The sequence below is a fragment of the Hyla sarda genome, chromosome 6 (assembly GCF_029499605.1).
Source record: "Hyla sarda isolate aHylSar1 chromosome 6, aHylSar1.hap1, whole genome shotgun sequence".
NCBI classification, from domain to species: Eukaryota; Metazoa; Chordata; class Amphibia; order Anura; family Hylidae; genus Hyla; species Hyla sarda.
In genome coordinates, this window is record NC_079194.1 from 64,219,963 (window position 1) to 64,243,787 (window position 23,825).

At 44.7% G+C, this 23,825-nt stretch overlaps 1 protein-coding gene across 2 annotated transcripts in view; it reads left to right on the forward strand.

Annotated features, from left to right (window-relative positions):
* Positions 1 to 6,851, forward strand: part of HMGXB4 (HMG-box containing 4) — a 34,695-nt gene extending 27,844 nt beyond the window's left edge. For both annotated transcript variants that reach the window (XM_056523986.1, XM_056523987.1), the window contains exons 10-11: positions 2,515 to 2,637; positions 6,709 to 6,851. In XM_056523986.1, coding sequence (XP_056379961.1) covers positions 2,515 to 2,637; positions 6,709 to 6,753 — 168 coding nt within the window. In that variant the 3' untranslated portion in view covers positions 6,754 to 6,851. The remainder of the gene's footprint in view (positions 1 to 2,514; positions 2,638 to 6,708) is intronic.
* The last annotated feature ends 16,974 nt before the right edge of the window (positions 6,852 to 23,825 follow it).

A 23,825-nucleotide genomic window follows, 5' to 3' on the forward strand; every position in this document is an offset into this window, starting at 1 on the left:
AGGCATGCTGGGAGTTGTAGTTCTGCAACATCTGAAGGGCCAGATGTTACAGAACTACAACTCCCAGCATGCCTGGACAGTAAGGGCATGCTGAGGATGTGTAGTTTTGCAACATCTGGAAGGGCACAGTGGTCCAAAAACTGTGGACCTCCAGATGTTGCAAAACTGCAACTCCCAGCATGCCCAGACGCCAAGGGCTGTCTGGGCATGCTGGGAGTTGTAGTTTACAGGGTCCTATTATAGCAATGCATGTCGCTTTACGGCGACGTGCATTGCTGTAAAGGGCCCGACCGCGGCTGAAGATCTACTCACCTGTCGCCGCCGCCGCCATCTTCCTCGCCGGGATCCGGGTCTTCAGGGACGAGGTAAGTACCGGGGCCGGTCCCCAGCACTCCCCCGTCCCCCGCCGCGTCCTCCGGTCTTCCTCCCGTCCTCTCCGGACTTTCAGGGGCCGGGCAGGACGGGAGGAAGTAACCGCCCCCCCTCCTGCGATTGGTCAGTTCACTAACCGACAGATCGCAGGGGATCGGAGGAGGTGGCCGGCTTGCCACCTCGCTCCGATACTTCAGCATGGTCCTGGCTGTCTGTGACAGCCGGGATCATGCGAAATTACCGGGCGGTCGGGTCCCAGAGACCCGATCAGCCCGGTATCGCCGCAGATCGCAAGGGCGATTTCCCTTGCGATTTGCGGCGATCGCCGACATGGGGGGCCTACATGGCCCCCCTCGGCGTTTGCCCTGGATGCCTGCTGAAGGATTTCAGCAGGCATCCAGTTCCGATCTCTGCCCGGCGAGCGGCAGAGACCGGAAAACGCCAGGACGTACGGGGACGTCCTGGGTCCTTAAGGCCCAGGGTGCGGGGACGTCCCCGTACGTCCTGGGTCCTTAAGAGGTTAAAGGTCAGGTTTCGGCCCTTGCTATTCTTTTCCAGCAGCCTCTGGCTTCTAATTCTCATGTCCGGACCTTCCTTCTAGGAGTGGCGCATGCTGTGCCTCCTTATCGGTCACCTTCTCCCCCTTGGGACTTGAATTTGGTTCTGAGTGCCCACCAGGGTTTCACCCTTTGAGCCCCTTAGAGAGGTGTCTCTCCGCCTCCTTTCTTGGAAAGTGGCGTTTCTTGTGGCTATCACCTCCATCCGGAGGGTGTCTGAACTGGCAGCTCTTTCCTGCCGTTCTCCGTTTCTGGTAATCCACCAGGACAATGTCGTTTTCCGGTCAGATCCTTCCTTTTTACCTAAGGTGGTCTCGGCCTTTCATCTCAATGAGAACATTGTCCTCCTGTCCTTTTGTCCTGCTCCTTCTCATCCTAAGGAGCGCTTACTACACAAGCTGGACGGGCTGTTCGGTCTTATCTCTCCATCACTTCTTCGTTTCGTCAGTGTGATTCCTTTTTCATTGTTGCGGAAGGTCGTCGCAAGGGACAACCTGCTTCCAAGGCCACCATTTCTCGGTGGGTTCGGTCCGCCATTTCTGAAGCCTATCAATGTAAGGGGAAGATTCCTCCTTTCAGGGTTGTGGCTCATTCCACACATTCTGTTGGGGCATCCTGGGCTCTCCAGAATAGAGCTTCGGCCTCACAGATTTGCAAGGCGGGCTACCTGGTCGTCTTTGCACACTTTCTCGAGGTTTTACCGAGTTCATACTTTCACATTGGCTGATGCTAGTCTGGGTCGTAAAGTGTTGCAAGCGGCAGTGGATCGGCCGTCTGCCTGATTACTTTTCTGCGAACCCAAAGGACGGCTTTGGTACGTCCCATGGTCTGTGTCCCCCAATGGAGCCGATAGAGAAAAGGAGATTTTTTAACACTTACCGTAAAATCTTTCTCGAAGGATCCATTGGGGGGACACAGCTCCCACCCTTTTTTTTTCTTTTTTTTTTCTTTGGTTCTTGGTCCGAGGGTGTGTTCAGTTATGTTTTTTCTTCTGGTTCTCGGACAGTTTGGGGTTTTTCTTTTACCTATTGGTCTCCTCCTATTGCTCTGGAACTTAAACTGACTAGCTCAGAGCCTGAAGGCGGGTATATCCTGCTGGGAGGAGCTGACTTTTTTTATTACCATAGTGTCACACCTCCTAGACACAGCAGCATACACCCACGGTCTGTGTCCCCCAATGGATCCTTCGAGAAAGAGATTTTACGGTTAGTGTTAAAAAATCACCTTTTCCTCTGATGTCATGACCACAGTGCTCTCTGCTGTCCATTTTTGGAACTGTCCAGAGCAGGAGAAAATCCCCATAGCAAACATATGCTGCTCTGGACAGTTCCTAAAATGGACAGCAGAGGTCAGCAGAGAGCACTGTGTTTGTGACATCAGAGAAATCTAAAAAGAAAAGCATTTCCTCTGTAGTATACAGCCCATAAAATGTATTGGAAGGATTAAGATTTTATAATAGAAGTAATTTACAAATCTGTTTAACTTTCTGGCACCAGTTGATTTAAAAAAATGTTTTCCACGGGAGTACCCCTTTAAGTAAAATGGCACGTAGCTAATAAAATGTTCTATTTTCTTCTTTTTTTAGGGCATGGTTGCAGTGTCTGGTAGCTTGTCTGTTCTGTTAGATTCCATTCTGTGTGCTATGAGCCCTTTGGTGTGCCTCACTAGCCATGTTCCTGAGCTAAATGGCTGCCCAAAGCAAGTTTTGGTAAGTAGTTACTCAAGTGTTGCTATTACCCTTTTACAGCTGTCTGTTAAAGGGTTAAAGGATTACTCCGGTGCACACTTTTTTCATGTTATCCCGTCCGGGCTGCAAAATAAAAGAAAACGCACTTTATCTTACCTGCCAATGAGCCCCCGGAGCTCTGGGACAGGTGTTCGGTCCCAGGGCTGTATTCTTCTTACTTCCGGTTAGCCCGGCACGTCACACGGAGCTTCAGCCTATCACTGGCCGAGGCGGGACATCGCTGCGGGCAGTGATAGGCTGAAGCTCCGTGTGACGTGCCGGGCTAACCGGAAGTAAGAAGAATACAGCCCGGGGACCGAACACCTGTACCGGAGCTCCGGGGGCTCGTTGGCAGGTAAGATAAAGTGCATTTTCTTTTATTTTGCAGCCAGGATGGGATAACATGAAAAAAGTGTGCACCGGAGTACTCCTTTAACACCAAGATTAAATGTTATGCCCAATCTGCTGACCACTTATTTCCACCATTGATGAGCAAGGAGGCCAATTATCCTAATAGGAGTTAACTTAAAGTCTTGGGATAACTCTTACCTTTTTTATGCTACAAAATATCAAACTAGAGTAATCTCTGGTATAGACGGCATGAAAATAATGTGTCAGATTTCTGACGGGGGACCAGTTGTACCATTTAGTGCTGTCTATTAAAATGACCACATAGAAGTAGTAGAAGAAATTAGCTGCCACTAGAAACATTTAGTAAATTTGACAAACTTTCATGCCTGGGGAGACTTATCAAAACCTATCCAGAGGAAAACTTGTTGCATTGTCCATTGCAACCACTTTTATTTTTCAGAGGCCTTTTTCAAAAATTAAAGAAGCTATCTCATTGGTTGCTATGGGCAACTCTGGACAGGTTTTGATAAATCTTACCTCATGGCGACACATATACTAACCAGAACATTTAAAGGGAGCTTGCATTAGGTCGGTCCTCATTGGCTTCTCCTCACCAGACTTAGCTATAATGGGGAAAATGCCATATTTCGATTATGGAGGTAATTTTTGGTAAATTTCAATATGCGAATGTGATATAATCAAATGGTGAAATCCTCTCCAATTTCATCCATCCCCCATCCTCCTTAAGGGCACGTTCCCACTTGGCGGATACGCTGCATATCCCTTGCTCACCATACACAAAAGGCTTTCCGGCGACAGCCCTATGTGTATAGTGAGTTTTGGAGGCAGGGCCGTGTGCCGGTATGACTGTGACGCGAGGCTCCGCCTCCAAAACTCACTTTACACATAGGGCTGCCGCCTGAAAGCCTTGTGTGTATGGTAAGCGAGGGATACGCAGCATATTTCCAGCTGCTGCTGCAGACTTTGCGCAGCGTGAAATACACTGCGTATACGCTAAAGGAGATCTGCAGTGTTAGACACTTTTCCCCTATCCGCAGGATAGAGGACAAGTGTCTGATCGCGGGCGGTCCAAACAATGCGACCTCGATCTTCTGTACGGGGCCAGTGCCCTCCTGTGCAGGAGGCATGTCAGCCACAGCATGACGCCGTGGCTGACATGCTCCCTCTGTGTAAGGGGTGGAGATGCAGCATTCGTGCATGTATGAAGGGGGGCGTGTGGGTGACCTCAGTGAGGTTGACGACACGCGCATTAGCCACTGCAACGCCGGATCCCTGTACTGGAGATTGTGGGGGTGGGGGGGTCCCAGCGGTTGGACCCCCGCGATTGTACACTTATAAGGGATAAGTGTCTAACACTGCAGTGCTCCTTTAATATAGTGCTGAGACGCAGGGTAAACAATAATAAAATTATGCTTACCTAGCCTTGGTCCCCTGTAGGTCTGCCACAGATCCTGTTCTCCTCAAAGGGATCCATGTGTCTTCTGTGCTTCCTTCAGAGACAAACAGCTGGTTTGAAGGGGTACTCCAGGGGAGTGTGTGTGTGTGTGTATGCTACAAATTGGATATGTTCCCTGCATATGATTTTGCCTGATATGTATGGCTCCTGTGGTCTTCTCTGGCTGCTTGATATTCTTTGCTCCTTCCCTCCCCTTGCCTCATAGATAATACATTTCTAAGTAATCATTGCAGCTCTGCTCTGCCGTCCAGCTCTCTCTGACAGCAGCCCCCCCCCCTCCTACTGTGAAGAGCAGAGAGAAGTTCAGTGTGTGTGATTGGCTGAAGCTGCCCACACCTCCCAACTCTCGGCACTAAAGAGAGAATGAGTCATCAGGGCAGGGCAGAAACCACATGGTCTGTCTCTCTCAAGAAGGTGGGGGTTGCTGACAGAGGATGGTTAGATGACGTCTTTTCCCTCACTCCTTGCATGTAAGTGACAACTGGAAGAGTGTAAACTGCTCTAAATAACTAATGATATTAAGACAATTAGGTTGGGTAAAGGATGGGATAAGTTCCTCAGACTACCTCTTTAAGGACCTTCCTCCTCAACCAATCACTGGCTGGGACAGGACACCACTGTGGCCAGTGATTGGCTGTGCAGGAAGGTCCTGCAGACAGTCTCTTGTCTCTGAAGGAAGCACAGAGAAGACACCAGGACCGCATGGAGAACGGGATCTGCAGTAGACCTACAGGGGACTCGGGCTAGGTAAGCATCAGTTTTTATTTTTTTTATGTTTTCCCAGGCACCACACAGACACATAAACACACACACGGGGTCTGGGTCCAGGTCGTAGGATTTTACGGCACGAGCGGACACACAGACCTACCAAGCTGCAGCAGGGAGCTCTCTCTTATGACTGCTGTCAGCGCATCCGCAGCATAAAATACAATGCGGATGGGCTCTGTGTGACCCAACCCTTAGATCAGGGGTCCTCAAACTTTTTAAATGGGGGGCCAGTTCACGGTCTCAGACCGTTGGAGGGCCGGACTATAGATAAAAAAACATGAACAAATTCCTATGCACACTTATATATCTTATTAGTGGACTACCCCTTTAAGTGTGCAGTACAGTTCCCCCACAGTGGGTGCAGGACAGTTCCCCCACAGTGGGTGCAGGACAGTTTCCCCCGCAGTGGGTGCAGGACAGTTTCCCCCGCAGTGGGTGCAGGACAGTTTCCCCCGCAGTGGGTGCAGGACAGTTTCCCCCGCAGTGGGTGCAGGACAGTTTCCCCCGCAGTGGGTGCAGGACAGTTTCCCCCGCAGTGGGTGCAGGACAGTTTCCCCCGCAGTGGGTGCAGGACAGTTTCCCCCGCAGTGGGTGCAGGACAGTTTCCCCCGCAGTGGGTGCAGGACAGTTTCCCCCGCAGTGGGTGCAGGACAGTTTCCCCCGCAGTGGGTGCAGGACAGTTTCCCCCGCAGTGGGTGCAGGACAGTTTCCCCCGCAGTGGGTGCAGGACAGTTTCCCCCGCAGTGGGTGCAGGACAGTTTCCCCCGCAGTGGGTGCAGGACAGTTTCCCCCGCAGTGGGTGCAGGACAGTTTCCCCCACAGTGGGTGCAGGACAGTTTCCCCCACAGTGGGTGCAGGACAGTTTCCCCCACAGACATACAGCCTCCAGCCATACAGTGTATGGCTGGAGGCTGTATGCCTGTGTTCTGCCCCACTACAGTGCTCCGACCACCGCACCTCCGGTCCGGACATAGCAGTAAGTCCGGGGACCGAAGGAGCGGTGGTCGGAGCACCGAAGCTGACGTGCCGCTGGTAACACTTACCAAGCTGGCCAGCACACGTCCTCATCGCTGCTCCGCTCCTCCGCGCTCCGTTGCTATGGGCGCACGCACGGGACGTTAGGGACGTCGCTGCGTGCGCCACCTTCCCGGTGGCCCCTACATCTTTAAAGTAAACGCGGGGCCTCCGAGAGCGCATCCCTGTTTTCCGAAAAAATCTTTCGGGACACAGGGATGTCGCAGGCAGCGGCGGGCCTGATAAATGTCCTCGGCGGGCCGCATGTGGCCCGCGGGCCGTAGTTTGAGGACCCCTGCCTTAGATGGATTTTCAGGGGTGCTCAGCACAGTACATTACTCCAGTGTTGGTATATTGTCCTTATGTTTCTTATGGAAACAGCTTGAATTCGTTTTTTTAGGTCTTTAACGCTTATAATGCAATTGTCTTTTTTTTTTTTCCAGTCAAACACCTTAGATAACATTGCCTACGTGATGCCTGGCTTGTGACAACAGAAGTGACACATGCAACGTCTGGAGCCCCGTGTGTTTTTATATGTACTGTACATGCTGTATTATATGTATATGTCTAAACTATTTTATATCCATTCATAGATTTATTGTGATTTTTAAAGTTAAATGGCAGTGTCCTGAGAGCAAAAAAAACGCAGTATAGCCCCATGATGCACTCACTGAATATATGATGGAGAAATCATTGTCATTTTATTACAGGATAGTTCTGTGTTTCCAAACCAGGGTGCCTCCAGCTGTTGCAAGACTACAACTCTCAGCGTGCCCAGAGAGCCAACGGCTGTCCGGGCACGCTAGGAGTTGTAGTCTTGCAACAGCTGGAGGCATCTTGGTTGGGAAACACTGGGATAGTTGGTTGGACTGCACAACACTTTTTTTTCTTTTAAGATTAAGCACAATTATGCAGTATACATTAGGCACATGATCATGCTCCACATGGTAAAGCCAGTCCAGTTCGCCAGTCCAGTTCTGCTATAAAATCTGCACTATGTGAACAAGAAAGGGGAATTTTGATGAAAAACTTTTTAAGCTAACCACTGGATCGGTTCTAGTAGTGGGACCTTCACTCAATGCTAGAAGGGGAACTCTCTGCACAGGACCACAAGGAAAGCTCTGTCAGCGGTTTCTGTAACTCCCATAGAAAAGTAAGGAGGTACAGAATGCATACTCTACACACAAACTTTTTCTCAATGTGGGGTAAAAGGGGGACTACTTTCTTGCAAACAGTGGGGGTCCCTGTATTGGAACCTCCCAATTTAACATTTATCATGTATTCTGTAGATTTTACTATATTGTAAAATACTTTTATTTTAACCCCTTAACGACCATGGACGTGTATACTCGTTCATGTGCCGTTAACGGGGTATGGCGCTGGCTCCCGACTCGAGCCCGCGTCATACCGGCCGGCCCCCAGCTGATTCCCGTAGCTGGAGGCTGACGTTAATAGCCGCCGTGGCTATTAACCCTTTAGATTGCCGCTGTCTAAAGGTGCCTTTATCCTGTCCCTGGTGGTCCAATGGTTGAGGTAGCTGGAGGGCTTACCTCTCCTTCCATGTGGGCTCCTGTGCTGAGAATGATAAAGCCTGGCAGGACCAGGCTTTATCATTCAAGCGAAGAGCACACAGATCAATGTGGTTCTATGAAACCACATTGATCTGTATGAGGAATCAAATGATTCTTCCTATAAGTCCCCTAAGGGGACTAAAAGTAAATAAAGAAAGAAAAAAAAAAAAAAGGAAAAATAAAAAGTTTAAATACACACACATTAACCCCTTCCTTATTAAAAGTTTAAATCACCCCCCTTTTCCCAAATTCCATATAAAAAATATATAAACATAATAAAAATATGTGGTATGGCCGTGCGCGTAAATGTTCAAACTATAAAAATATTTTGTTAATTAAACCGCACGGTCAATGGCGTATGCGCCAAAAAATTCCAAAATAGGGTATTTTTGGTCACTTTTTATACCATAAAAAGATTAATAAAAAGTGATCAAAAAGTCCCATCAAAACAAATGGTACTGATAAAAACGTCAGATCACGGCGCAAAATATGAGCCCTCATACCGCACACGAAAAAAAAGAGGACAATGTGTTTAATGTATACATTTTTGTGCATGTAGTCATGATTTTTTCCAGAAGTATGACAAAATCAAACCTATATAAGTAGGGTATCATTTTAACCATATGGACCTACAGAATAAAGATAAGGTGTCATTTTTACCCAAAAATGTACTACGTAGAAACAGAAGCCCCCAAATGTACAAATTGGCATTTTTTCTTCAATTATGCCGTACAATAATTTTTTTTTCCGCTTTGCTGTAGATTTCTGGGTAAAATGACTGATGTCATTACAAAGTAGAATTGGTGGTGCATAAAAAGCCCTCATATGGTTTTTTAGGTGCAAAATTGAAAGGGTTATGATTTTTAAAAGGTAAGGAGGAAAAAACGAAAGTCCAAAAAAAAACAGAAAAATGCTTGGGAATTTATCAGAAAGTGACCTATTGTTTAAATTGTTTTTATGTCAAATTTATTTTTAAGATTTTTTTTATTCTCCTAATTTTCCACACCACTTTTTAAAGTCCTTTAATCTTCGAGAGTCTAATCACGTCTACATTATCCTGCGAATAGTTGATGCACAGGATTTGAAGCTGTGCTCAGTCAATTAGTTTACATTGAAATCTTCAACTTTAAATCCTGCTCATCAAATATGGGCATGGGCATATACGCGTGAATACACCCTAAGGGTAGGTTCACATGTACGGAATCTGCTGCATATTTTCTGCAGCTGATGTTGCTACCTGTTGAAATGAATGGGTAGCAAAATCAGCTGCACAAAATATTCTGCAGCAATATGCAACGGATCCTGTACATGTGAATGTACCCTTTAAGAGTTTTTAGGGGGGCTTTTTGATTGAGCTGAGCTACAGTTACCCATTGCCACCACTATATAATTAGTGGCACAGGGTTTCTGGCCTTGTTCACTGTATAGTATGGGGTGCCAGCGATTAAAGGGGTATTCTGGCTTTAGACATCTTATCCCCATTCAAAGGACCCCCACGATCTTATCCCCCATCTAAGAGACACCCGTGATCTCTGTGCAGCCCCTGGCATTCGGTGCCAGGTGCTGCTCCCAAAACCAAGACGTGAGGTTGTGGCTACACCAACCTTGTGATGTCATGGTCACGTCTCCTCCACTCATGTCTATGGGACGGGGTGTGACAGCACGTTTCGTTCTCATGAGCACCGCCCAGCACAATATACCGGAAGGGTCCCAGCTTCAGGGGCTCTGCAATCACACATCTTATCCCCTATCCTTTGTTATAGCCAGAGTACCCCTTTAATAGCCTATAGACAAAGGGAGACGGCGCTCCTAGTGTGATACCGTAAATAAATAGGATACAATTTAAGCAATATTGCTCACCGATGTCGGTTGTACTGCGACCAAGTACAACAATGGTGTAGGCATAGACCCTATAGGGGCGAAAACTCGGCAGCCGCTCCTGGCAACACAACGTGAAGCAACAACAGATCCCTCCAGGACAGCACAGGATAGAGCTGGCGCACAAGACTTCAAGGTAAAAGCAGATTTATTTTACCCGGCATGCAACGCGTTTCGCTGGATAACCAACTTCATCAGGCATGCCTGATGAAGCTGGTTATCCAGCGAAACGCGTTGCATGCCGGGTAAAATAAATCTGCTTTTACCTTGAAGTCTTGTGCGCCAGCTCTATCCTGTGCTGTCCTGGAGGGATCTGTTTTTCCTTTAATAGCCTATCCTATGGATGGGCCATCACTCACAGAAAACACCCTTACTCTGACACATCCTGTTCTCAGCAGTCATCTCAGACACCTAAAAGTGACACCTGTGTATAGATAACACACAATCGCACTGTAGACACAGTTCACCTCCTCCCCCCTCACTGCACAGTGACCTCTGCACAAATCACAGAGCATGCCCACAACACTCTCCCATTAAAGTCAGCAGGGCTGACTGTGTCAAATTAGACAAGGCATAAAAATAAGAAAAAAGAAACACTGCAATGGTGCACACCCAAATACATGAAAAAAATCTAAATTTTACACAAGTTAGCACCCCGTTATTTATTTTGGGCAGAGCCCACCCCCTTCACTTTATATAAATTAGACAAGTCAGTCTGAAATGTGCCACATTTATCACAGTGGCTAAACATTGCTTGATAAATTGGGCACCTCTTCAGACATTTTTGTCTAACATTACACGATCTATTGGTTGGCTTAACTGATTTAATAATTTTGTGTCAAATTTGTCTCATTTAAGTTCACACTTTTTCCCAATCAGTGTGCCTCCAGCTGTCGGGGCATGCTGGGTGTTGTAGTTTTGTAACAATTAGAGATACGCTGGTTATGAAACACTTATTCAAGTTTCAGATTGCGGTGGGTCCGACCACTGGGTGTCCCCTGCAATCTCTTAAGTTTTCATATCCTGGAGTACTCCTTTAAGGTAATGCTATGTTAAGGGTCATTTAGTCATCCAGGCAATGTAATTAAATTAAGATTATTGCACAGACATTACCCAAGTGACAGCAGAGCTCCCGCCATTGATTTATATGCACAGAAACAATATAATAGCATTTGGAATTGTCATTGTATTGTAAGTTATAAACAAAAGGGGGAATTTATCATTTGCTCAGTTTCTTGTGCTGTGCTATGCAAGTCTATGGGACCTCCGGTACATCTTATAATCAGGTTACTCTCAGGCTGCAGGGATTGCTCGGGACTTTTAAAAAATTCTGCCCACTGTCCGTCAGGCAGGTACAGAGAATAGTTAGTGCAGGGGACAGGATATAAGGCGAAATATGGGGTCTGCATATAAGGACAAGAGCGTAATTGAGGTTTTTCCTCTCCCACAAGGTTTAGGAAGGAAGACTGGACAATGTCGGGTGCTCAGCTAGTTCAGCATACAATACAGACCCTGTCAAAAAGCAAAAGTCAGCATCTCTAAAAGGTGGCAAAATTCTGAGCAGTTCGTGGCTTATACAAAATTACACCACAACTCAAAGCAAAATACAGTGTATATCAATGATCAATTCCCCCAAAATGTACAGCATACCCTCAGGCTTAGAGCTCTGTTATATGGTCCAATGCGCTGTAAACAAGCGCAGATCTCCGCTACCATGCGAAAAAGGCCACGCGGTTAATTGCTGGATTGTTCTGCTTCCTTCTGCTACCACCATTTGTCGGCATGAGGGATTTGCAGTCAATGTTTTTTTTTGCAAAGATGATTTACGTTTTGTAGCCGACAAAAGCCAACATTTATTAAATATTTTGTGGGAACATAACCATAGCAGATTCCTAGTTTAAGTAGTAAATCCAGACATGGGTATAATTCTGGTGAATAAATTTACAATGCCTTTTTTTCAGTTTTCTTCAACTTTATTACTTTACTAAGAGAAAAGTGTGTTCTGTATGATCTACCATCAAGTAAGACTGTAATTCCCATCCAAAAATAATTTGCTGCCAATGATGTTGTGAGTCGCATTTTATGTCTAAATTGTGTTGTCTCTTTTGTGCTTTTTATAAATAAATTGGTAAACTATAGAGCGATTCAGCTTGCGTTGCCTTCTTACGGTCTCTGTCCTTTTTATCCGTTTATTAGGATATTAAGTAATTTGCGAAATCAAGTTCTAGAATGTTAACTCCAGTAGTAATTGATGTTGGCCAACTTAATAGTGCAATGTAAAGAGGGACCGTATGACCATAACACTGTGTAAGCAGAGGTGTGATCTAGCATGCTGTTCACCAGTTAATGTAGGCATCATAAAATGGGTTAATGTATGGGTACATCCAGGGGGGGGTTGGGGTTTGTAGCGTGATTCTGCCATGTTCCCGCTCCCAGCTGATATCAATGGTCAGGGGCCGCAACTTATAACCATGAGTCCATTTACAAAACTAATAACCCTTTAGATCCCATAATTAAGGTCGTTTGAGTGACCTAAATCCAGTGAAATACTGGTGATGGTGGTTTGGGGTGGCTTATTGGGACTACCGTGAGATGGCCGGTCAGGTGACTGTCGGAGGGTCCCTACCTGCCTCCGTGCTGTCCGATCTTCTATCTGCCCCTCCAGGCTGCTTTGGCAGGCTGAAGACTCGGTGCCTAGAACACTGATCAATGCTATGCCTTTGGCACAACATTGAACAGTGTTTGCAATGGGAAGATTTCTTGTAATAGATCCCTATGGGGACCAAAAAGTAGTGAATAAAATAATCAAAAACTTTTTTTTATAAATGTAAATACTCCCCCCCATAAGTTTTTAAATCACCCCTTTTTCCTGTTTTGCTAATAAAATAATGTAAACAAAAATAAACCTATTTGGTATCGTTCAATGCGTATTGTTCTATTAAAATATAACATTTATTAAACCACACGGTCAATGGTGTAAAAAAAAAAATTAAATTCAGATTTTCAGACTTTTGGTCACTTCATATACCAGAAAAAAAATATATAATTCGATTTAAAAGGTCCCATCAAAAATGACAAGAAGAAAGAAACTTTATTCAGCTTACCTCTCCCTGTGGACATCAATAGATAGAATTGCGGCTTTCATGCGACTTTGCAGTAGAACTTGGAGCTCGTACAGAGCGGGCCGTATCCCGGAGAATAGAGTACAATCAAAGCAGGTTGGGGGTCCAGCTCACAAAAATAGATAAAACTTAACATTTACTTCACATGGGTAAAAAATATGGACAACGAACAAAGAAAACAAAAACCTATAGGTGCATTAAAAACAAACACAGACGTGTTTCAAACTTACTAAGAGTTCTTAGTCATGACAAATGATAGATAAAAAAGAAAAGGTTTTTATACATGTGTGCCTGAGTACATGGGAGTAACTTCTTAATACTGATACCACCATGACACACAATCTGAACAAACGACAACGTATGGCCTTGAAACAACTTTCTAATAATGGCAATATCACAGTGAGACAGGCGGATAAGGGAGGGTCTGTGACTGTCCTTGACAGTCTTCTGTATCATAAATTGATCATGCAACTTTTGCAAGATACGACCTCTTACAAACCTCTGACAACAAACCTCACCAAACAGGTGTCAAGGAAACTTGAAATACTTTTACAAGAGGGAGTTAGCCTGGGCATAATAAGTGACAAACAAAAAGATTACATGTTACCTTCATCACCTAAATGTTCCATCTTCCACTGTTTCCCCAAAACTCACAAAAATATTTTCCCCCCACCTCTCCATCCCATAGTGGCGGGGATCGATTCAATATTGGAAAGAGTTGGGGCATGGCTCGATCATTTACTACAACCTCTTGTGATCCAGACTCTGGCACTTATACAAGACGCAAAAACATTCTTACAAGCCATTGACAGTATGCCTTGGAACCAGCACAATAAATGGATTTCGTGTGATGTAGTTGCTTTATATACCTGTATACCCCACAACAAAGCAATCGATGCAGTTAAATATCATATGGACAAGTACAGCAACTACTCACCTGACCTTATACTATACACATTGGACGTTTTACATTTTGTGTTAACTAACAATTTTTTTTCGTTTGATGGAAAACATTTTCCTACAACTGGTTGGATGCCCTATGGGGGTGAAATTTTCTCCATCCTTAGCAAATCTTTACATGTTCCACTGGGAGGAGGTCTACCTCTATGTGGCCGTCCATCCCTACCACTCCCTGGTGGGATGGTATGGCCGTTATATTGACGACCTCCTCCTAGTGTGGACCGGTTCCAAGCAAGAGGCAGCCCACTTTTTCCAGTACATTAATGAGAATGACTATAATTTGCTCTTATAGCCTAGAATGTCACACCATCAATTTCTTGGATGTCACGCTAGTGGGTGATTGCAACACTAATACCATCAGCACCAAAATGTATCGAAAACCAACATCAGGAAATACCATCTTACATGTCAAAAGTTGCCATCTGAATCATACAGTCAAAAATCTACCCATATGAATATGTTCGGGCCAAAAGGGCATCCTCATCCAATGTGATTTACCAAAACACTGTCCACGATATTGATACTCGTCTACGAGCACGGGGGTGCAAACAAAAAACATTACATCGAGCAAAGGCAATAACGGATGCAAAAACTAGAACAGACTTTGTTTAAAGGAGATGTCCGGTGCTCACTTTTCTTATTTTATCCGTTCCGGGCTGAAAAATAAAAGAAAACAAATTTTTTTCTTACCTGCCTAGGCTCCCCTCGGTGCTTCAGTACAAGTGTTCAGTCCCCAGGCTGTATTCTTCTTACTTCCTGTTAGCCCGGCACGTCACACGAAGCTTCAACCTATCACCGGCCGCAGCGATGTCCCGCCTCAGCCAGTGATAGGCTGAAGCTCCGTGTGACGTGCCGGGCTAACAGGAAGTAAGAAGAATACAGCCCGGGGACCGAACACCTGTACTGGAGCACCGGGGGAGCGTAGGCAGGCAAGAGAAAGCTTCTTTTCTTTTTTTGCAGCCAGGAACGGATACAATAAGAAAAGTGAGCACCGGACATCTCCTTTAATAAACCTTCTAAACCACGCCCACAATCCTCTTCTAAAGATTCTCATCAGCTGATTATCTTTTCAACACCATATACAGTTGATTTCAATAACATCAAACAGATATTGTTTAAACACTTACCCATTCTCCACCAAGATGCCACCCTTTCCACAATCTTACAAGATGGAGTCAGAGCTGTTGCAAAAAGAGCATGGTCTCTCAGAGATAGGTTATCACCTAGTGAATATCGCTCTCCTCAAGCCTCAAATACCTGGTTGTCTACAACTGGATGCTACAAGTGCAACCAACCTAGATGCCCGATGTATATGACAAACACTAAACAATTTACATCCTGTGTTACCAATCTGAACTATCATATCAAAAATGTAATTAATTGCAACTCCGACCATGTCATATACTTAGCAACTTGCAAAGACTGTCTACAACAATGGCCCTCATTTACTAAGAGTGTCGGGTTTATCTCTGAGTGTTTCTTCATTTACTCCCTGTATTTTTCTCCCTGATTTACTAATGTGTCGCACGGATTGTGTCGCACGGGTTAGAAATTGTGTTGCACGGTAAATTTTATATATGCCCCAAAACAGTGCAATCATATGATCCCAGCAGTGCATGTGTATATATATATATATATATATATATATATATATATGCCTCCCGCACAGCGCAAACATATGCCCCCAGCAACACATGTATATATATGTATATATATATAAATATATATATGCCCCCGGCACAGCACAAACATATGCCCCCAGCAACACGTGTGTGTGTATATATATATATATATATATATATATATATATATATATATGCCCCCCGCACAGCGCAAACATATGCCCCCAGCAGCACATGTATATACAGTATATATGCCCCCCACACAGCGCAAACATATGCCCCCAGCAACACGTGTGTGTGTATATATATATATATATATATATATATATGCTCCCCGCACAGCGCAAACATATGCCCCCAGCAGCACGTGTGTGTGTATATATATATATATATATGCCCCCCGCACAGCGCAAACATATGCCCCCAGCAGCACGTGTGTGTATATATATATATATATATATGCCCCCCGCACAGCGCAAACATATGCCCCCAGCAGCACATGTATATACAGTATATATGCCCCCCACACAGCGCAAACATATGCTCCCGGCGCATCTATATACATATGCCTCCAGCTCTATCAAGGACAAGCATTTTATATGCAGAGCATCACTCTGGGAAGCCGCTGCACGATGCTCTGCTAATGCTCCGCTTGTCAATCATAGCGCTTCAGAGGCATATGTGTATAGAAGTGAAGTGGGGAGCAGACATATAGCGTTATCTGGTCCCCACTTCGCTTCTATACACAATCCTCAGCAAACACCTCAGCTGCCCCATCGCCTCCCCCATCCCCAGTGTTATAATTACCTGTTCCCGTGGCCCGCGCTTCTTCTGGCTCCAGCGCTGTGGCTGTGCGCTGCGATGCGCAATGACAAGTGACGTCACCAAACGCGACGTCACCGTCAGTGCGCACAGTGACAGCGCCGGAGCCGGAAGAAGCGCGGGCCACGGGAACAGGTAATTATAACTCCGGGGATGGGGGAGGCGAAGGGGCAGCTGAGGTGTTTGCTGAGGATTGTGTATAGAAGCGAAGTGGGGACCAGATAACGCTATATGTCTGCTCCCCACTTCACTTCTATACACATATGCCTCTGAAGCGCTATGATTGACAAGCGGAGCATTAGCAGAGCATCGGACAGCGGCTTCCCGGAGAGATGCTCTGCTAATAAAATGCTTGTCCTTGATAGCGCTTGAGGCATTTATATATAGATGCGCCGGGGGCATGTGTTTGTGCTGTGCGGGGGGCATATATACTGTATATACATGCGCTGCTGGGGGCATATGATTGCGCTGTGCCGGGGGCATATATACTGTATATACATGCGCTGCTGGGGGCATATATACTGTATCTACATGCGCTGCTGGGGGCATATGTTTGGCTGTGTGGTGGGCAAATATATATATCTCTTAACATAAAAAACTACTTTGTACAAACATGAACATGTTTTTTACAACAGCTTGCAGCTGTCGGGGAAAAAAAAGGACAAAACCCGAGTAATGTGGTCGGAAAAATTGGTAAATCTGTGTGCAAGTAAGGTTTTGGTCGGGAAACGCCCCTTTTTCGGCTTTTCAGCAAGCCGAATCGGGTGGTTCGGGAATTAGTGTCACAATGTGCGACAACATAAACCCGACAAATGCTGTCGGTTTGGTGATAATAAATGAGATGTCACCTATAAGGCAATATAGTAAAGAATATGTTGCCGAGGCCACCCTCTGGGAAAATTCAACACCAACAACAAAAGCGTCAGCAACAACGATGTATGAAACATTACAAAAGTTTATTTATTGAGAATAAAAAAATGCATCATAGCAATTAAAAAGCACAGTGTACACAGCTGGAAGAAAAGGCAGAAACATACAGGCTCAAGGTAAGGGGTATATGAATGCAAAGAACACTGACAAGCGTTGCATAAACAAGGGACTCACATGAAAAGATGCAGACCATACAATAAGGTTCAATATTAAAGTACAAATGCAACAGCAGTCAGAAAAGATTACAGAGGTATATTACCACAACCGAGCCATGTAGTTACCTGCACCTACCCCAACGCACGTTTCACGCCAATGCGCTTCGTCAGGGGGCGTTTCTGACTGCTGTTGCATTTGTACTTTAATATTGAACCTTATTGTATGGTCTGCATCTTTTCATGTGAGTCCCTTGTTTATGCAACGCTTGTCAGTGTTCTTTGCATTCATATACCCCTTACCTTGAGCCTGTATGTTTCTGCCTTTTCTTCCAGCTGTGTACACTGTGCTTTTTAATTGCTATGATGCATTTTTTTATTCTCAATAAATAAACTTTTGTAATGTTTCATACATCGTTGTTGCTGACGCTTTTGTTGTTGGTGTTGATAATAAATGAGGGCCAATATGTTGGTTGCACCACACGCAAACTGAAGACTCGAATAGCTGAGCACATGAGATACATCTCACCCACCAGTATACCATCCATCAGTTGATCTTCTTCTGGTCTACTATCTACTACATCTACTATCACTATTACAGGAATAGAGAAGATCATACAACCACGAAGGGGTGGGTATTGAGCCCATCTTGTGTTGTCACGGGAGGCTTTCTGGATCTTGTCTCTGGACTCCCGTGCACCAAGTGGACTCAATTATTTGCATGATCTCATGTATTTCTACTAGCATTTTCCAGTTCATGTCTTATGACCTGTGGATTCTGTGGAGGTTGTGTGTGCGTTTTTTGTTATAATATATATTTTTTCTTAAGAATAGTATGGTGCAAAAATTTTTATGCAGTCGCCTATCGCTCTACACTGTTTGCTCATTACTAAACTAAAGGTTTTTTTCCTCGTTTTCTCTGATGCTACTGCATTGAGCACATGCCCATATTTATTTACAGTTGCTTTAATGTACAATGTGTTTACCTTTGCTTCATTATGTTTATATGCCTATGGTTTTCTGAGCATTATTTCAGTTTGTCTATGTGCCATGAGATGTGTCATGATTGCCTGTAGCATTGATCTCTGTTTGCATACAGGACTTAGGGTTTGGGTGTAGTCTCATCTGCACCTATATCCACCACTGTGTAGTTTCGTTATATACATGTGATCACCCATGGTAACAGTTTGACATGCTAAAATATGTGCTTTGTTGTTTTTCCTAAGTCCATGCAAATATATTCCAAGAGATCTTGCTATTATATTATCTTGTCATTATATTCTCTTGTCATCTCTATACATAGGTCTTATTAATGTGTTCATATTCATCTTAGTGCTGTTGCCTATGGTTATGGTTTCTTTTTTGATACAATTGTGAATAAGTGTATATAGTTTTTCACTCTTTTCTTCTACTAATTGGTTGGCCTAATACATTCATTATTATTTCTTTTTTACTACAATATTATGTGTGACACGCTTTTGATATATTTTTCTGTTCTAACTTGGCGACATGCCTATGACTATTCAGAGCTTATATACCATATGTGTTATGAGTTTTTGCTACCTTTTGCTTTACGAGTACGGTACTATGGATACTGTATAAATATTATGGATACTGGTTTGCTAGTGCACTTGGGCTAATACAGTATGATTTATACATATATTCTAACTAACTACCATGATTGCTGGCTGCTTTTCTGCATGTTAGCTTGATATTGGTTACTATTGACTACCGCAGGAATAGGTGGCTACTGACTAGTTAATGTCAGGACACACCTGACCCTAGTTAATCTCCTTCAGTCAGCTCCACCGGAACTGACATCACACGCCAACTCCATCAGGAGTTACTCCCATGTACTCAGGCACACATGTATAAAAACCTTTTCTTTTTTATTTATCATTTGCCATGACTAAGAACTCGCAGTAAGTTTGAAATGCGTCGGCGTTTGTTTTTAATGCACCTATAGGTTTTTGTTTTCTTTGTTCGTTGTCCATATTTTTTGCCCATGTGAAGTAAAAGTTACGTTTTATCTATTTTTGTGAGCTGGACCCCCAACCTGCTTTGATTGTACCCATCAAAAATGGTACCAATAAAAACTACAGATGAAGACACAACAAATGAGCCTTCATACATCCCTGTTTACCAAAAAATATAAAAGCTACATGGGTCAGACGTGGACAATTTTAAGCATACACATTTCCTTACAAAATGTTATATATTTTTTAAAAGTATTAAAATGAAACAAAACCTATATAAATTTAGTTATCATGTTACTACTTAGGAGGCCAGGGCTACACAGCAACTTTGTAGTGCTACAAGATTGATTTAAAGGGGTACTCCGCCCCTAGGCATCTTATCCCCCTATCCAAACAACATATATTGGTTACTCTTCTCTGGAAGCATTGGCGCACTGTAAATGCTTGTAACCTCCTGTACACTTGGGCATAAGCAGCAGCTGAGAACAGCGGAGGGCAGCAAAACCAGTTTGACAAGTTTCCTTAAAGTCTTGTAAGTTGTGATGGTTTTGGTACCTGATGCCACAAGCTCCTTTGAGGTGTCGTTCATGCCTCAACAGGTCATAGCTGTGACTGGGATCTACATAGTATTAGACACATGTGCTTTTAATGTTACGGCTGTTTTACAAAGTCTCTTATGAAACTCAATTTGAATTACAATGGGCTCTTACATTTTCTAAAGATATTTTTATAATATTTATATTCCTGTTCTGGTGTTCAGCTCTTATTGTGATTTGTATGTCACAGTCATTGACTCTGGTTTCTACCCATTTGCTTTATTTTACATTTTCTATTTTTCCAGGCACATTGCTTTGAGTTTTCTTTCCTGATGCCTTTGACGTCCTCGGTCTATCCTTATGTTTTCCTTTTATTGGAGAGTGGTTACAAAGAGAATCTCTCTCTGGAAGACTTGAATGATCCTGCATTATACAGATAACTCCTTGATAAGAATGGGCGCTGTGCAATGCTTTTGTACTCCACTGCTAGACATCTTCTCTCCTATCCAAAGGACAAGGAATAAGATGTCTGATAGCAGGGTTCCCCTCCTCGTGATCTCCCGGCATTATTCTAAACAAATGCCGGGTTCCTGCGGCAGTGGTCGTGACATCATGGCCACGCCCCCTCGTGACATCACAACCATGCCTTATTTTCCCATAGATTCCTATTTGGAATCCAAAAAATCCCTATGTTCCCATATATTATTATTGTTAGTGATCCCACAAGCTTTACTAGAAAAAGTGCTCAAAATCAAATTAGAAAACACTCTCTTAAAATTACACACAGCTCGGGCCAGTTATATATATTAGAACCTATAGTTTCAGGGAGTTATACTCCTCTATTGTTTTTTTGTATAGTGATCCTAAGAAGGCATGCCTGCAGTTACATGCTCTCTCATTAACTGGCCTCCGCTTGTGCTGTAAAAAATTTCCCTGCTCTGCCCCCCTCGACATGTTTTGCTACAACATAGCTTTATCAAGAGGTAGCGGGCATATAAGCGCAGGCGCCATCTTGGCTTAATTTATAGACTTCCTACGGTGTCAGCGTGGTTGCTGTTTAAAGTTTTGGCCTATCAAGTGGTTTCTCCCTATACCGATGCATTTCCGATTGGCTATTTCTATTATTGATGTCCTTCCTAACCAATTGGATCTTGATAGCATCTGGGCCAATAAAAACTAAGATTCAATCCAAGTCATTCATTGGTGGTATCAGTGATACGCCATCTTGCGCATTCCCGTCTGCGCACATCACAACATGGGGCATTTATCATTTATGTCTGGAAGGGGCGTGTTGGCTGACATGCCCCCTCCCATAGACATGAATGGAGGGGCGTGTCATGACATCACAAGTGGGCGTGGTAGTTACATCACGGCCTCTGGCTCCAAACATCCTGAACAAAATGTTCAGAACACTGGAGCACAGAGTACCCCTTTAAATGGGCACTATCAGATATAAAAACTTTTTGTATGTTGTACATCTTGGCAAAGCATTTACCTTTCTAATATAATTCATAAAAAGTGTAATTTAATTTTTATAGAAATCATGGCTTATAAAAAAAAAAAAGACCACTAGGGGTTTCCATACCATCCAGAACATAATCCTGTTTGGCTGTAGCATCATCTTGGTCTCAGCTGAAGCACATGGAGGGACAAAGTCCAGAAAGTGAGGGTGGGACTAGCACTCCTCTGTGCTCACTCATGTCCTGTCAGACTCCTGTCTGAAAACAGAGAGAAGGGGGTTACAACAGCCTGTAGTGATTGGATGAAGAAACCCAGCACAGCAGACTCAGGGAGGAAGTGAATGATGGTGATTGAGGGTAGGCTCAGTACATGCCTCGGATATGCCCCTTCTTGAGCAGTGGATGTCAGAATGAGTGAGCAGCAGATCAGAGGCATTCTTGAGCCCAATACAGAAGCTAAACACATAGAATTTATTTTTCTCAGTTGCTCTTCATTGGGGGGACACCTAACTGATAGGTATATGCTCTTGCCTCTAGGAGACGCTGACACTAGAAAAAAAATTCTGCTCCTCCCTGGCAGGATATACCCGCCCACCTGCAGTGAGGTAATCAGTTTTAGTTAGTGTCAGCTAGGAGGCAAGACACAGGTCTGGGAGATCCCCAGACCTGGTATTTTTTATTATTTTCTAGTAAGGGCTGTTTAGTTAGGTTCTTTACTCCCTTTTGTTTCTCTTTTTCAGGTGGGGGTTTTGGGAGCATGGCGCTGCCTGTTCCCTCATATGTGGCTAAGGGACACAGGACATAAAAGTATGCACCATTAATCCCTTCCTGCCAACGGCCAGCGCCTGGGGTTACACCCAGGGTCCGGGTTACCCTATTTCCCTGCTCGTCTTGTCTTTAGCAGCATGACGTGACGCAGGTGGCTGAAGAGTATATATATCCCCCCCTCCCCCTTTTTACTCCCTGTTTTAAACACTTATATATATTTATTTATATATATATATATATATATATATATATATATATATATCACACACACAAAAAAACAACTCAGATTATGTGGTGTGGTTTGGCACCCTCTGGTGGCCAATATTTGTATTGCACTCTGATTTATTTTGTCTGGGGGCTACTTTATTGTTTTTCGTTCACCCTGGCAAAAAGGTGACCTGATATTCACAAGTGACATGAGCTGCTTAGGTTTCCCTCTGGCATCCCTACTCCTGCATTATTGCTCGTTGTTGTGGAACATATGCAAGCTGCCGTGGCGGATCATTGCCAGGGATTCACTTTCCCTTGGAAACTACCTGGGGATATTTCCAAGCAAACTGTTCTTCCTTACCACTGAATGCCATACAATGTACAAATTTTTTTGCGTTCCTGACAGACGCTCCGGTCTCTTTTGAGATTTCTCATCAGGTCTGCCGGTCTCCCATTCTGGGGTGACCACATCCAGCACAAAGTCTCCATGGAAATTTTCCTGCGGGGGCACGGATTGGACATTATTATGCCAGACAGTAGTCTCGCCTGTCACCCATTTTACAGCTGCCGCATCCGCGGCTGGCGCTCCGGTACCCCACTACTGGTGCGAGGTATCCTAGGCATGACTTGTTGTATACTATGGTCCCAAACAAGCAGGCCAGACAGTGGTCTTCATGGTTTTCTCTGCCACCTGTCTCTCATCACACAGCTGATGTATCTGCGGCTGGAGTTCCAGTACCTCTCTACTGTGCGAGGTGCCAATAAAAAGACTCGTTGTCTACTATAGACCTATACCAGTAAGTCAGACAGTTGTCTACAAGGTTTCCTACACCGCCTGTCACACATCCCACGGCTGGCGTATCAGCGGTTGGAGTTCCGGTACCTCACTACTGTACAAGGTGCTGATGGAAGGACTCGTCTACTATTGATCCATACCAGTGAGCCAAACAGTGGTCTACATGGTTGCTTATACCGCCTGTCATGCATCAAACGGCTGATGTATCTGTGGCTGGAGTTCCGGTACCTCACTACTGGGCGAGGTGACCGATGGAATAACTCGTTGTCTACTATGGACCCATACCAGTAAGCCAGACAGTGGTCTGCATGGTTACCTGTACCGCCAGTCAAACGGCTGATGTATCTGTGGCTGGAGTTCTGGTACCTCACTACTGTGCGAGGTGCCGACGAAATGACTCGTTGTCTTCTATGGACCCATACTGGTAAGTCAGACAGTGGTCTGCATGGTTTCCTACACCACCGGTCACACATCACATGGCTGGTGTATCTGCGACTGGACTTCCTGTATCTCACTACTGTGCGAGGTTCCCGGCGGAATGACTCACTGTCCACTATAGATCCATACCAGTAAGCCAGACAGCGGTCTGCATGGTTTACTACACTGCCTGTCTCACATCTCACGGCTGTTTGTATCTGCGGCTTGAGTTCCGGTACCTCACCGCTGTGCGAGGTGCCCGACGGAATGACTGACTGTCCACTATGGATCCATACCGGTAAGCCAGACAGTTGTCTGCGTGTTTTCTTCTGCCGACTGT